Source organism: Cotesia glomerata, linkage group LG3, assembly GCF_020080835.1.
Source record: "Cotesia glomerata isolate CgM1 linkage group LG3, MPM_Cglom_v2.3, whole genome shotgun sequence".
Taxonomy (NCBI): Eukaryota; Metazoa; Arthropoda; class Insecta; order Hymenoptera; family Braconidae; genus Cotesia; species Cotesia glomerata.
In genome coordinates, this window is record NC_058160.1 from 9,474,120 (window position 1) to 9,489,006 (window position 14,887).

The 14,887-nt window shown below is 34.1% G+C and overlaps 1 protein-coding gene across 1 annotated transcript in view; it reads right to left on the minus strand.

Annotated features, from left to right (window-relative positions):
• Nucleotides 1-11,210, minus strand: part of LOC123260515 — a 98,789-nt gene extending 87,579 nt beyond the window's left edge. Inside the window, exon 1 of the mRNA XM_044721640.1 lies at nucleotides 6,766-11,210. Within this exon, the coding sequence (XP_044577575.1) occupies nucleotides 6,766-8,436 (1,671 nt within the window). The 5' untranslated portion in view covers nucleotides 8,437-11,210. The remainder of the gene's footprint in view (nucleotides 1-6,765) is intronic.
• Between the last annotated feature and the right edge of the window lie 3,677 nt (nucleotides 11,211-14,887).

The window sequence follows — 14,887 nt, forward strand, 5'->3', positions numbered from 1 at the left end:
TGCTCTATCTCTAGATACATAATTAATAAATGATCTTGTATCTTGTGAACTATTGACATTTTTAAAGATATTTTTTATTTATTTTATTTTTAAACAATACACTGAACCCTACAGCAAAGCCAATAAGCAGGTTCCATTAGAAAAAAAAAAATAACAGTTACATAATGTTTGAAAATAGTGCTTATATGTAATAGTAATAGTCATAAGTCCATATGACTCAGTCTCTATTTAGTAAACATAGTTTCGAGAAACAATCAACATTATTTATCTCGTAAACATCAAGGCTGTTATCAATATTATAAAACTTGTTAAACGCATAATTTATATTATAATTATAATTTATATATATTATATATATAAATATATGAAAAATACATGTGGGTACTCAAATAAAAGCTCTTGATGAGTGTAACATCGGGATGAGCTTACATCTTTAAAAATATCAATGATTAAGAAATGATCTTATATCTCGTGAACTATTGAAATTTTTAAAGATATAAGCTCATCCCGATGTTACACTCATCAAGAGCTTTCATTTGAGTACCCACATCAATTTTTCATATATTTATATATATTATATTATGTATATATGAAAAATATATAAAAATGCATGTGGGTACTCAAATGAAAGCTCTTGATGAGTGTAACATCGGGATCAGCTTATACCTTTAAAATTTATATTATATATATGTATATATGCAAAATATATGAAAATGCATGTGGGTACTCAAATGAAAGCTCTTGATGAATGTAACATCGAAATGAGTTTATATCTTTAAAATCGCCAATAGTTAAAAAAGTACATTGCAATTTAATAAAATTCGTTATTTGATAAAGCAAAATTTTATTTATTTATAGTTCACAAGTCACGGCAGTCACATAGTGACTGCAAGGTTACTAGTAAATTTTGATCAAAAACTTCATCAATGAAGCTTCAATTATTTTTTTAAATGAAAAATTATTTATTATTCCATCTAATGGATAAAATTTTACGAATCCACTAATTGGAAATTTTTAATAATTAATTTATTAAAAAAAAAATATTTTCAGACGTTTTAAAATGTAAAAATTATTTTCTGTGTTTTTAAATAACACAGTTGTAAAATTTTGATACAAGTTAATAATAAAACAATTAATCCCCGTCGGAGCAGTGGTAGATGAATGATGGTGGAAATAATTGATATAATAATTATCGGTATGCTTAATAGCGACTGGAGAAGGTACGTCAGTAATCGGCATCAATTATCCTTCGGACATTGACCGAGCTACTGAGCGGAACTTCTCACTCGATCTCGGTAGATCAGTGGTGTAGTTATAGTTACTATTAACGTGTATAGTTTGGCTGCAGGGACCAGGGGGACGGGAAAAGGGAGACGGAATATAACAGAAGCACATTCCATCCCTTGAGGGTGTTCGATGGCGTCTAAGATGAGGCAATATCTCGAGATTCATGGTATCTAGCCTAGTTCAAGACGACTACGACGGATGGATCAAATTATTCGCGGCAAGATGATCTCAATTAAGTACGGCACGGTCTAATCTGATGGGCGATACGTTCGTTTAATCTGATTGCTCCTGAAATGGCTCACTAGTTATACACACCTTCTTACTGTTACTAAATTTTCTTTATTTCCAAAAAGAGTAAATAAGATTTAAATAATTTTTTGATTTTTTAAATTTAATTTCGAATTGAGCAAAAATTGAAATAAAAATAAAATTTTACATTCTTGATTTGAATAAGAATTTTTTTGAAATTAATTTCTTGATTTAGTTTTCTTATTTAATTTTTTGAATTTCAAAACTAGAAAAATATTTTGAATACAATATTTTTTTTAATCTCGTGTGAAAAATTCAAAAAATTAACTCTATTATTAAAAGAATTAGAAAAATTCATCTCCAGGATAGACATATGATAAAATCGGTTTTTTAGTGAAATTTAGTGTCATTGCAAAGGTCTTGATTTGAATTTGTGCCTTTTCAAGGTTTCATATCATTCTCACCGATAGTCAATTTATGATGATAAGTATTGACATTTTTAAAAATATAAGCTTACCCCTACATTACACTCATCAAGAGCTTTCATTTGAGTACCCACATCATTTTTTCATATATTTATATGTTTATATATATGAATATATGAAAAATATATCAAAATACATGTGAGTACTCAAATGAAATCTCTTGATGAGAATAACATCAGGATAAGCTTTATATCTTTAAAATATATATTATATATATATATATATATATATATATATATATATATATATATATATATATATATATATATATATATATATATATATATGAATATATGATAAATATATCAAAAATGCATGTGGGTATTCAAATGAAAGCTCTTGATGAATGTAACATCGGGATGAGCTTAGATCTTTAAAAACGTCAATAGTTAAGAAAGTACAGTGCAATTTAACAAAAGTCATTATTTAATAAAGCAAAATTTTATTTATTTATAGTTCACAAATCATGGCAGTCACATAGTGACTGCAAGGTTGCAAGTTTGTTTTTAATTATTCAGAACAAAAATCCTTTTGTAAAAAAAAAAAATTGAAAGAACTAAGCCAGGACTCGAACCTGCTTTTTTACAGTTACATATCGAGTTGTCTACAAATTTAATTCTTAAAAAAAAAAAATCTTCTTAAAAATGGCCAACAGAAAAAAAGAAAAAGCACACAATTTCGTTGTGATGACATCATCGAACAGAGAGTAATAGAACTTTCTGTTGAACTCTCGGATCATTCCTCAGTTCTTACTCGAACTTCTTTAGTTGACTTTCTTCTTAAGCTCTAGTAAACCCTCGGGGAAGTGAACGTCGAACGATCAACGGGAAACGACAAATGACGAACGATTAACGGAGCAACCAACAAAGTACAACGATCAACGAGTTTTAGGCACGATGTCTTACTACTTTAGTACAACTAGCAGCTAGCTGCTACCAACTACCATCTATAACATTTACCACCAGCTACTTACCATTATCGTCTGAGGAATTTTTAAAGGACGAAAATCGAGACTTTTAAAGTTAAGTATTAAAAGGTATATAACCTCTAACGACTGAGCTGAGCATTTTCTTCCCTTCTCTTTAGTGTTATATATTATGAGCATATATGGAATATCTGGACTATAAATATACATCACCATTAGACTTTATCGAAAGTTTAACCTCGTCCATGCAAACTCATTAAACGTTATCCAAAGTGCAAATGGCCGTGCATAATTATTACAATATTATGCCGTTAAATTATAATTACAATTTAGAGAAAAAAAGTCAAGACTTTTTTCAGCGTTGGTGCTTGAATTATTTATAGGAACGCCGGTTAAAATATAAATATAAAAAAAACAGCTAAATTATTTCGCCAGATCAATGAAACACGTGTTACGTCACAGCCCCTCGTTAATTTTTGAACCGCGATGTCTGCGCTACAGGGTAAGAGTTAAAGGTTGGAAAGCAAGAATATTACGTAACCGATTTTAATGACATTGGGTTAAAAAATTTGCAGTAAATTAATTATTATTAGTTTAAATTTTTAGCTTGATTAAGAAATTTATTTTAAGAATTTTATAAAAATAAATCAATTCATAAAATTGTATAAAAAAATTTTTTTTATTGATAACTTTTATATTTTAACTATAATATAAATACTTTAAAAATTTTTGAGAAATATATCGATGGAAATATAACAAAAATTTATTTCAAACTGTATAATATATTTAGTAGCAACCTTGAAGTCACTATGTGACTGCCGTTACTTGTAAACTATAAATAAATGAAATTTTGCTTTATTAAAGAATGACTTTTGTCAAGTAATACTGTAATTTCTTAACTATTGACGTTTTTAAAGATATAAGCTCATTCCGATGTTACACTCATCAAAAGCTTTCATTTGAGTACCCACATGTATTTTGATATATTTTTCATGTATACATATATATAATATATATAAATATATAAAATTATGCACGACTCATAATGCTCATTTAATTATGAAATATAAAAAAAAAAAAAAAAAAACTTAAGTCGTTCAAAATTAATTGCCGAAAAAACAGCTGTAGTAGAAGGTACTGCACAAGCGCCCCTGGTGGAATAAAATGTACATAATATCTATAGATATAGATATATCACCATCCATGTTAATTTTACATGGATATATATAGATATAGTCTTGTAGTTTTCGTTTTTTATTAATTGTAATTAAACGACACTGAATTAATTAACCATTCGCATTCAGTGACCTACAATCGTCAATTAGAATTAAAAAAAAAAAAAATTTAACTCAAATAATTGATTTTTTCACAAGTTACAGTGTTTCCGGGGTTTCATACATGACGGACAGGAAAATTTTTTGACCTGTTTTGATGTTTTTTTCCGTTTCTATTGCAGTAAATCAACTTTTAGAAAGTATGGAATTAATTTCCATTAAATTATCTCGACAATAGTATGCAAAATATCTTGATTCCGTGAACTAACAAGGCTATAATACTAAAAATAGTTGCTAAAATGAGGCGAAAAAAATTTTTCGATCGTAAAGCACTCTCTAATGCTTCGCATCATGAGTCGTGCAATTGATGTGGGTACTTAAATGAAAGGTCTTGATGAGTGTAACATCGGGATGAGCTCATATCTTTAAAAATGTCAATAGTTCACGAGATACAAGGTCATTTCTTAAATATTGTCGTTTTTAAAGATATAAACCCATCCCGATGTTACACTCATCAAGAGCTTTCATTTGAGTACCCACATACATTTTGATATATTTTTCATATATACATATATGTAATATATATAAATATATAAAAGGTATACTCTAGAGGTAGAGCGTTTTCGAATGCAGCCTAAATACTTATCATTATAAATAAACTATTGGTGAGAATGATATGAAACCATGAAAAGGCACAACTTCAAGTCAAAACTTTTTCAACGATACCAAATTTAACCATAAAAACCCATTTTATCATATAAATACACTGTCCACAAAATTATGATTATTCTCTTAATTAATGTATTTTTTAAAAAGCTTTTTTATATTTTTAATGTATTTGAATTATAGATTAATTCGTAAAATTTATAAAAACAATTGAATGCATTTTTTATTATAAGTTATTTTGATGGAGATAATTGATAAAATAATTATTTGAAATAATATTTACTGTAAAAAATAATAAAAAAAACTCAATTTTTCATTCACAGTAATTTACAATACTGACATCTTTTTAACTTTGAATTTAATTAGTCATAAAAATATGACTCAAGAATAAAAATAAGAATAAGGAATCATTATGTTGAGGAGATGATGGTGCAGTTTTTCGTTCCGTCGAGCCAAAGCGGATTAAAATTGACAACACGACTCGCAACTAAAATTATCAATCTAGTTTATTGCTTACGTGAAAGTCCACTGAGTTTTACGAGTCTGTCTATCAAATGTATTGTATATAAATATAAATATATCCATTATATAAGGTGCACATTATAAATGGTAAGTTTATAGCGGCGGTGGGTAGTGGTGAATTGTGTCGGTTAGTTATTACTCTTCGTTCCTTTCTTAACGTAAAAAACTTTCATACTTTATGTACTGTTTTATATTTTTTACAGCTTTTTTGTGTAAAGTATAAAATTTACTTCTTTATAAAAATATATATTTTTTAAAGTAATGTGTTACAGGTGCATAAAGGCAAAAAATTATCAAAAAAACAAAAAGTTTTTCCCTGACAAATGACATAAAGCATGAGAATATTTTAGTATATATTAAAGTATTAACTCAAAAAAACCCTCAAGTACAAGTACGAGTTTGTATGTTTCTCAAGGAATGGCTAGGCGCAAAGTAGGGCAAAGGTTCTTCAGAATAGGTCTTAAAAAATCGTTAAAAAGTGAGTTAAATTATAAGTTACAAGGGTCGACTGGAAAATTTAGACTATCAAAATTAAACCGCAATTACTAATAATAAAGTTGTAGAAATAAATACTGTTTTGATTTACATATAATGCTTACAATAATAATAAATTAGCTTGGTTCAATAATAAAAATTTTTCAATTGAGGAATTTGTCTTTGTTTTAATTAATTTAACTTGACAAAAGAATTTTCCTGCTTGATTTTGGAAGTAATTTTTTCAATTTGAAAATATTTAAAAATTAAACTGAAAAATTCCTGAAGCAAAAAATTTTTTTCAATTTAAGTAAATTTTATTTTATTAAAATATTTTCTTGCTTAGTTTTTAATAAAAAATTTTGATAGCTCTTTTGCCTTCAAAAGTTGGAAAAAATATTGGCTTTTATGTTTTCGGATAAAATTTCTATTTTATCTTTTTTTTTTTGAAAAGTACATAAAAAAACGAACAATTTAAAAAAAAAAAGTTGAGTCTCACAATTTTCTAAAAAATTTACAAATTTCTAAATGATAATCAAATTTTTTTTTTAAATTGTTCATTTTTTTATTTATTTTTCAAAAAAAAATATATCAATAAAATGAAATAGAAATTTCGTAAAAAAAATGAAAATTACAATGGTTGACCCCTACTTGTAAATATTTACCAAATTTTTTCAAAAAGATTTTCTTCAAGAATTTTTCTCTTAAAATAAATTTTTTTTTTCAAGTGTAAGTACTTTTTCTATGCTGAAAACAAAAAACTAATTTAATTTCAAAAATTTAATTTAAAATCTAGCTGAAAAATTTTCAACAAAAAAATTTCCCTATTTTCTCCCTTAAAAACTCACAAAATTCCCCATAAAATAATAAAAAAATATCTCACCTTGCAGTGTGTGCAGTTGTGAATGACCGAGTACTGCTGAGCGCAGTCGTACCGAGCAAGGACCTCGCCGAATTCGCAGTGAAGCCTCGCAGCAAGCGCGTCGACACTGAGAAGTTTGTCCAGTGCATTAACGCATTTGCGTCCACCATTAAGCACGTCCTCAAGAGGGCCCCCTTTACCAGGTGCCAAAGCATTGACAGCCGCGTGCTCACAACAATGACGTAACCGTAAGCCACTCACAAACCAATACCGGTTCTCCCTGGGGGTTAAAAAACTCAAAGAGTCCGATCTCGCGAAATCCTCCCGACAGATATCTTCCTTGTGCGACTCCTCGAGGTAAAAAAGGCACTGATCCGGAGCCGCTGAATTACCACTAGCTGACGATGATGATGACGACGAAGATGACTCTGAAGATGAAGATGACAACAATAGTGGCTTCCATTTCCCATAAGTTTTGGCATTCCCAGTTCTCGAGCGCTCCGGGACGTGGAGCCGCTGCACGGCCTCAAGGAAAATTTTCTTAGCGTCGCCCTGGCCTTTGCAGGGCATCGGGCAGTACTTTGGCACTTCAGGTGGTCCGCAGGTGCCCTGAAGATCGGCCGGCGCTGGACCCGCCAGGTCGCAGGCCGAAAGCCAAGGGTTTATCGCATTAACATCCCATGTGTATTCGTTGTAAGGATGTTGCTGCATCAAGGTGCTACCTGAGTGTCTCTGCTCCTTCTTCTGGCCCTTGTCGGTCAGGTTCGCCAGTGGCTGCCCGGACGCGGTGACCGACCCCGCGAACAAATACAAAACCAGCAGGAACAGCGTCCAGCCCTTGACGCTGCTTCTCGAGGCAGTGTTAAAAAACTTTTCACTTTTCCATCCCTTTTCCTTTCCTTTTTTCTGGGCCTTGCTCCAAGAAGCAGTGTTCTTTTTAGCCTCGGATGCCTCGCCAGCGTTCTCCTCACTCTGCCCATCCGGTTCTCGTTCTTTATGTTTATCTTTTTGTTGATGATTATTGAAGGCAGTGTTTTTAAGCATGTTGGGATAAGTTTTAGCCGTAATAGTATCATGATTAACGTTACCTCTATAATTAGTGTTACAATTAATGTTAATGTTATTAATACAAGTAGAATTATCATTATCATAAATATTACAAGTATCAGTAGTCTGTTGGCATAGTGCGGACGTGATTTTGACCTGGTGACACAGAGACCCGCTCGTAGAGCAGACACGACACGTGTGGACCTCGGTCTTGCATGACAATGAGGATGGTGAACCGGGATTAAAGGCAGTGCTGATCCACCCCCGCTCCTCGTAACCGGAATTCTGAGAACTGCAATAACTAGGAGAATTGTCAGGGTTCTCCCCTTTCTCGGCGGGCTCGTTATCATCATCACCGGGATCCTCATCAACAGAGTCCTCAACAAGGGCATTAGCCTCGGATTCCGGGTGTCCAGCGTGTCCAGCGTGTCCAGCGTGGCGCTTACTGTGAAGCGACGAGGACGAAGAGCGAATGATCCTTCTGACGGACGTCGAGACCGGACTCGGACGTTTCGAGGGGAGGTTGCTGTTTTTGATGTCAATGGTGTTGTTGATGCTGTTGATGGCGAGGTTATGTAAGCTCTTCGTCTTGATGGTCGTGGGTGGTGGTGGTCCCGTGGTACGGGGCGGATGCTCGAGTCGCATGAGCACGTGACAGGGGACACTGGCGTCCCCACGACGACGTTGTCGGCGCTCGTTCCAGGAGGCGAGCGTCGACCTCCCACAGGCTCTTCTTCTATCGTTCCTTCTTGTGCAATTATTATCTTGTAAAAAATAATCCTTTTGTATTTCTTTCCTCTCGCTTCTGCTCCCGGTTCTTTCCCCGGAGCCTTCGACAAGGTGGCAAGTTCTAGCTCGCGAACTCGCGGCTTCTGGAGCCGACAGGGACGACGGCGCGGGTTCCGTAAGGTTGATCCGGGCCGCATCGCTGAAGCACCCAGTTAGGCCTGGGCCCGACGCCGCCGCGTGCTGACCGAGCACCCGGAACGTCAGATGCCAACAGCCTAGTGACAAAGCGGGAGTTTCCGCCTTCCGGAGCCAAAAACCCCGAGCCGGTTCGTTGTCGAGCTCTTTGACCTCGACGAGGTCCGGTTTTTCGACCAAGAGTCGCCCAAACCCAGAGCTCCGGTTCCTCGCCAAAGTTCCGAGCCCAAAGTTCTGTCCAAGTCCAACTCCAGGCAACAAACTCGTCCAGACTCTTCAGAGTTACCGGCTCCGGCAAGTACCACTGTTTTGTCTTTGGTTTCAGCTGCCTCGCTGCGCTGATTGAGTGATACAAGCGGTTCATGCTGCATGCTGGACAACCTGCCAACCCGCCACGCTGCCCCTACACACGTCCTCCTCCACCCTTCAGCTTTTTTTCTCAAAACCCGGCTGCCCTTTTTTTTACACCCCAAAAATCAGAATAAAATTTTATTTTATTCTATTCAATCTTTCTGCCAGTGACATTTACAAAAACTTTGTCGCGTACCGGCCGCAACAGCCAATCCGTCCAGAGGATGTCAATCATGGACACACCCCACTGGTACCAAGTATTTAATATCACTATTCCCAAAAACTAACACACTCCTGACCTTCTCTGTAACTAAAACTAAACAAACCAACAAACAACTCACTGACAACTCACTAGTCCCACTTGTTCGATCTTTTTCACTCACTGGTGCCCTAACAATTTATTCTGGTGATAGCGACACTGGGACTGCGCCCGCGCGTTCGCTTAACCCAGGCCCGTAAGAGAAAATTCAAACTATTTTCTTCAAAAAATCGCCCAAATTTTTATTTAATATTTCTCCGGGGTTTTAATACTCCGAATTTACATTTCGCGGCCACTATTACAGTCGTCACTTCACTCACCACACTAATTACACTTCGCCGCGCCTTTTACTCGTAAAACAACCTCCGGAGAACATGTAAGAGATTTTATTTCCCTCAGATTTATTATATTTATTTAATATCAAGACTTATACTTTACAAATTACCACTAATTAATTAATTATTTATTTATTTATCAGCTACCCGACACCACTGACGGACTCTGAACTCGGTCCTCGTCACCGGCGTCGCTGCTGACGCGGGTCTACCATCCTCTCACACACTCTGCAGACTCACACACCCACACTCACTGACACTCATTAAAACCTGGCCCTATTTATCAATAAATAAATAAATTAATTCACTATTTAAACATTTTGCTTAAAAAAAAACTACCCCGAGACTTACTCAGCATGTATTGCAATTATTGTACCGTAAGTTATGTTTGGTTAAACGGAGCTAGGTCCAAAGTGACCATGATAATTTAAAAGGAGAGTTTATTTTCCGTTCACATACACACCACGAGCCCTACTCCCTCTCGTGTTCTCCCTTATCAACGCGTGTGTCACAGACCACAGCCACGGCCGCCGTACAGTGTGTCCTTTCGACAGCGAGAATGGAACTAAACCTCGCCTACCTCCCCCGGAGCAACCAGCCGTATGCACGGCTGTCAGGGGGCGGAGCAATCTTTCCCTGTTTCACTGTCCGAAAAATCCCAGAATAATCCGCTGGTACTTACAACTTACTCCAGTTTTAGTTGTAACCCAACAATACAGACACTAATTTGATCCTCCACCACTTATATTAAACCAATGTTCATTAATTAATCGTCTATTAATTAATTAATAACAGAGTGACAGTTATAGTGACAGAAACACCAGATAAATTTATTTTGTCGGTCGATAAATGGGAGATCTGTAATTCATCACTGTTTTTTAAAATTTACTATTAAATATTTTAATTTTTTTTATTTTTTATTATTATTATTAATAAATATTGTTATTATTATTGAGAATTTATCAAGAGTCCAGTCCAGCTTAGATCAGTTGAGTAAAGGTTAGTTCAGAAGATAAGTTAATAAAACGTAAAGAGAAAAACTAAAACGGGTAGCATTGCCCCGGGACGCACGCACGAGTCGCGCGATGCGCACACGTCCTTCCTCGAGTCACGGGGCTCGAGACTGCCACCAACGCACTGGTGGCACACTAACTTGGGCGCAACCACCGCCAAGATCAAGCCAGCCAGCGAGAGGGAGCTGACACAACCTTTTGCTGTGCTAAACAGAGACGGATTTATAGATTATGAACACACACACACACACACACACACACGCAGACTTTGTTATACCGAGGACGGGGAGATGCCAGCTCCAACCTCGGCTCCTCGGTCTCTCTCTCGCGAGAGAAATCTCGAGAGATAGTACGCTCGAAAACCCTCCAAGGATCATCTATATAATCATCGGCTACATACTTTCTCTCCCGCTGAACCTTTCGGGCTTTTTTATTAAGTGAACACACGTTTAATCATCATCGGGGAATTTTTTTCACTGACACTTGCCACTCGGTTTATACTTTTTATTTTTTTTTATAATTACCGACACTTTTTTTTGCGATAAAAGTTTTTTTAGAATAATAAAGTGGATGTGCTCATTGTGAAAAAATTATTTAAGTCACTGATAAAAATATAAATATATTTTTAAAAAAGAATTTTGATTTAATTTTATTGAAATAATTATTGGAATAATTAAAAGGATAGCTAAATAATTAATTAAGAAGGTTACTAATGTAATTACCGATAAATAAACACATAATAACGTTTGAATAAGTGTGACAGGAACGTGAAGGATGTCACACACACAGAGCCGGCCGTTTCTTGGTTTACCGTGGGTGAAAGGCGGGCGTCGCAACCTCCGCCATCTTCGTTTGTTGCCGCTCCCCGCCCGGGCTATCCGACGCCTACACCTCAGCGCCGTCAACGTTTCGTCCCTCTGCCCCGCAGCTGGTCCTCCGGCCATCCGCCACCCAACATCCTGGTCCTCTTCTCTCCCACGCGACACCGCACCCGCCAAGTCCCCCTTCTCGCTTCCCAACCCGCGAATCTCCCTCAAGCTTTTTTACAATTTTTTCCTCAAAATTTTCAATTCATTTTTTGAGCGCTTAAAAAAAAATCCTTTTTTTTTAAGAAAAAAATTTATCAAATAGCGGAATTTAAATTGCAAGCTAATTGTTGTAAATTCGTAAAAAAGCTCCTTGGCGCGCTGACCTAAAGCTTGCGCAGTAGAGCGACAGTCCTGACAGTGGCGCCCGCGATTCAGGGATAATGGAAGATATTTAGTCAGACAGAAGTAAGTGGATTGATAAGAGTGCGCATGATCCGTTCCCGAAGGGGTTCCGGGGGAAATTTAGTACTCTGTGTGTGTTTTGAGGACGTGTGTAAGTACATATGTACTGAGAGTAATTTATATGGAATCGATAATTCAGAACCAGCTGCAGAACGAGAGAATTTAGTCACGCGGTCTGCCTGTCCGATTGCCACTCGCTAAGAGCCTCTCGCTCTTACTTAGGAAGATTTCCCTCCCTTATCTTTATTTGTATCTTTATCTCCGTACATGCGAGCATAAAATATATAAATATATATATAGGAAGAGATAAATGTTTAAATGAATGCATGCAAGACTCTACTCCCGACTCGTATCTTTACGATTGTGTCCTCTTTCAGCGGCTGAGGTGGGATGTTACACGTTTTAATGGTGGTAAGCTTTACCACTTGTTATAAAATTGGGCTTGTGCCATTGTAATTTTATACACATGCCCGCCCGAGCGCAACTTTGGCACAAATCGAGATTAAATCCGACAATTTTTTTTGAGAGAGAGAAAAGAATATCTTTAGAACACGTGACAGGAGTTGGCGGGTGATATTGTCGGGCATTAAATTAAAAGGTATGTTTAAAAGAAAATGCGCATGCCTAAGAAGAGAGTATCGTTGTTAATCAGACGGTGCTTAACTTTTTTGGTATTTACTTAATCGATGGCTTGTACTATATCCGTCGCTGAAGATTAATTACTCGGTTATTATGAGGAAATTGTTAATTTTTTTTCAACTTGGGGATTAATTTTTATTAATTATCAAGAGTTATTGGTTTTATTGATCCAAAAAAAATGGAAATTTGATCTTTGTTTTGTTGGAGCTATGTCTTCGATTGAAATAAAATTTTTTATATACATAAAAATAACTTAGGTTTAAATAATTAATTTTTTGAAAATTTAAAATTGGAACTTTTATTTTTACTAGCTGGATAATTTTTTTTAAGATTTTTTTCTTAATTTTTTAAAAATAAATTCCTAATAGATAAATAAAATATAATTCTTTTAATTGAATAATAATTAATCAACAATTAATTAAGTTCAATAATTTTTATCATTTTTATAATAAAAAAAAATCTAAATTATTAGAAAAATTTTCTTTTTAATCATTAATAAATTATTTAGCAAATAATGAAAATAAAAATACAGTTTTAAATAAAATAAAATTTTAAGAATTAATTTTTGCAGTTTTTAATATAATTTGAAATTTTTCTAATGTTTCTCATAAAAAAAACTCAAATTCCAATTAAAATTTTTAGTAAAAATAAATAAATTTATTTGCAATGATATTATTAACAGTACTTTTGTCAAAAGTTGGTAAATAAATTGTGCAATGAGTGACAAAACAATTTAAAGTGAAAGTTACCTACGCGAATCACAAACTAATATTAATATTAGAATATAGAGTAGTATTGGCAGAGAATATAAGTAAAGCGCAGTTGACACATACGAGCTCCGAAGGATAAGCTGGAGGTAAAATGATAATTCGGATATATGTAATATATATATAGAAAGAGAGAGAACAGCATCGAAGGGTCGAACTTTAAGCGGTATTGTGCTGTCACGTGCGAGCACTCGCCCTCCGGCACGACTAGTATAGTAACGCGGACGTAATCTCAACAGAGTAAGCGTACACACTCGTTATAATACACACATGTATTTTATATTTATACATGTACAGACATATATTGTTATATGGGAGTATAGAGTATGGAATATGGAAAGATGCAGGGACCGGCACGACCCAACAGATGAGCAGAAAAAGAGGGCGAATGCAAGTGAGAGAAGGGCCGGAAAAACGGGAGAATATATATGTACGCTATACAGAATTCGGAGTCGAGGGATGTTATATAAAGCGGGCTGAGACCAAATTCTAAGGGCATGAATAACTGAAAGAGACGAAAAATATTTAATTTTGGTCTCCCGTCTTTCATATTCGGCTCATTCACATTCACATACTGTCACGTATATATTTTTGATTTCAATGCAGTTAATATGTATGAGGATAATATTTTATACTGTTTTATATTGTATTGGTATATATATATTTTGTGGCTGCTATCAATTCAAACAGACCCTTCGTTGGTGCTCTATACATGTAACTTTTGGCTTTTGTAATAGACTGTAATGGATGGTACTGAATTTACATATATATTTGTACATATTTATTCAAAATAGATGATAATAATAATTATTATTATTTGTTAAAAACATCGAAATTCTCGAGTAAAGTTTAAATGTAAAGTAAAGTTAATTAAAAATTTTTAGTTATGAAATATTGCTTTATTTTAAATTCTTGGAGTAGAAAAAAATTTTTTTTAATTTTGGTAAAAAATAAATTTTGTAGTGTGTAAGTTCTAAAAATGAAAATTTTAAGAAATTTATTATAATGGTTTGATAAAATAATTTTTATTTATTATTAAAAAATTTTTGGCTTTAAATTTTATTAAAAACTAGCAACCTTGCAGTCACTATGTGACTGCCGTGACTTGTGAACTATAAATAAATAAAATTTTGCTTTATTAATAATGACTTTTGTTAACTTGTACTGTACTTTTTTAACTATTGACGTTTTTGAAGATATAAGCTCATCCCGATGTTATACTCATCGACACCTTTATTGAGTACCCACATACATTTTGATAGATTTTTCATATATACATATATATAATATATATAAATATATGAAAAAATGATGTGGGTACTTACATGAAAGGTCTTGATGAGTGTAACATCAGGATGAGCTTATATCTTTAAAAATGTCAATAGTTCACAAGATACAAGGTCATTTCTTAATTATGTATCTAGAGAACGAGTCAAGACTTTTCCAACGATACCAAATTTAACCATAAAATCCCATTTGATAATATAAATACACTGGCCACAAAATTTTGCTTATTCTCTTAATAATATTGATAAAA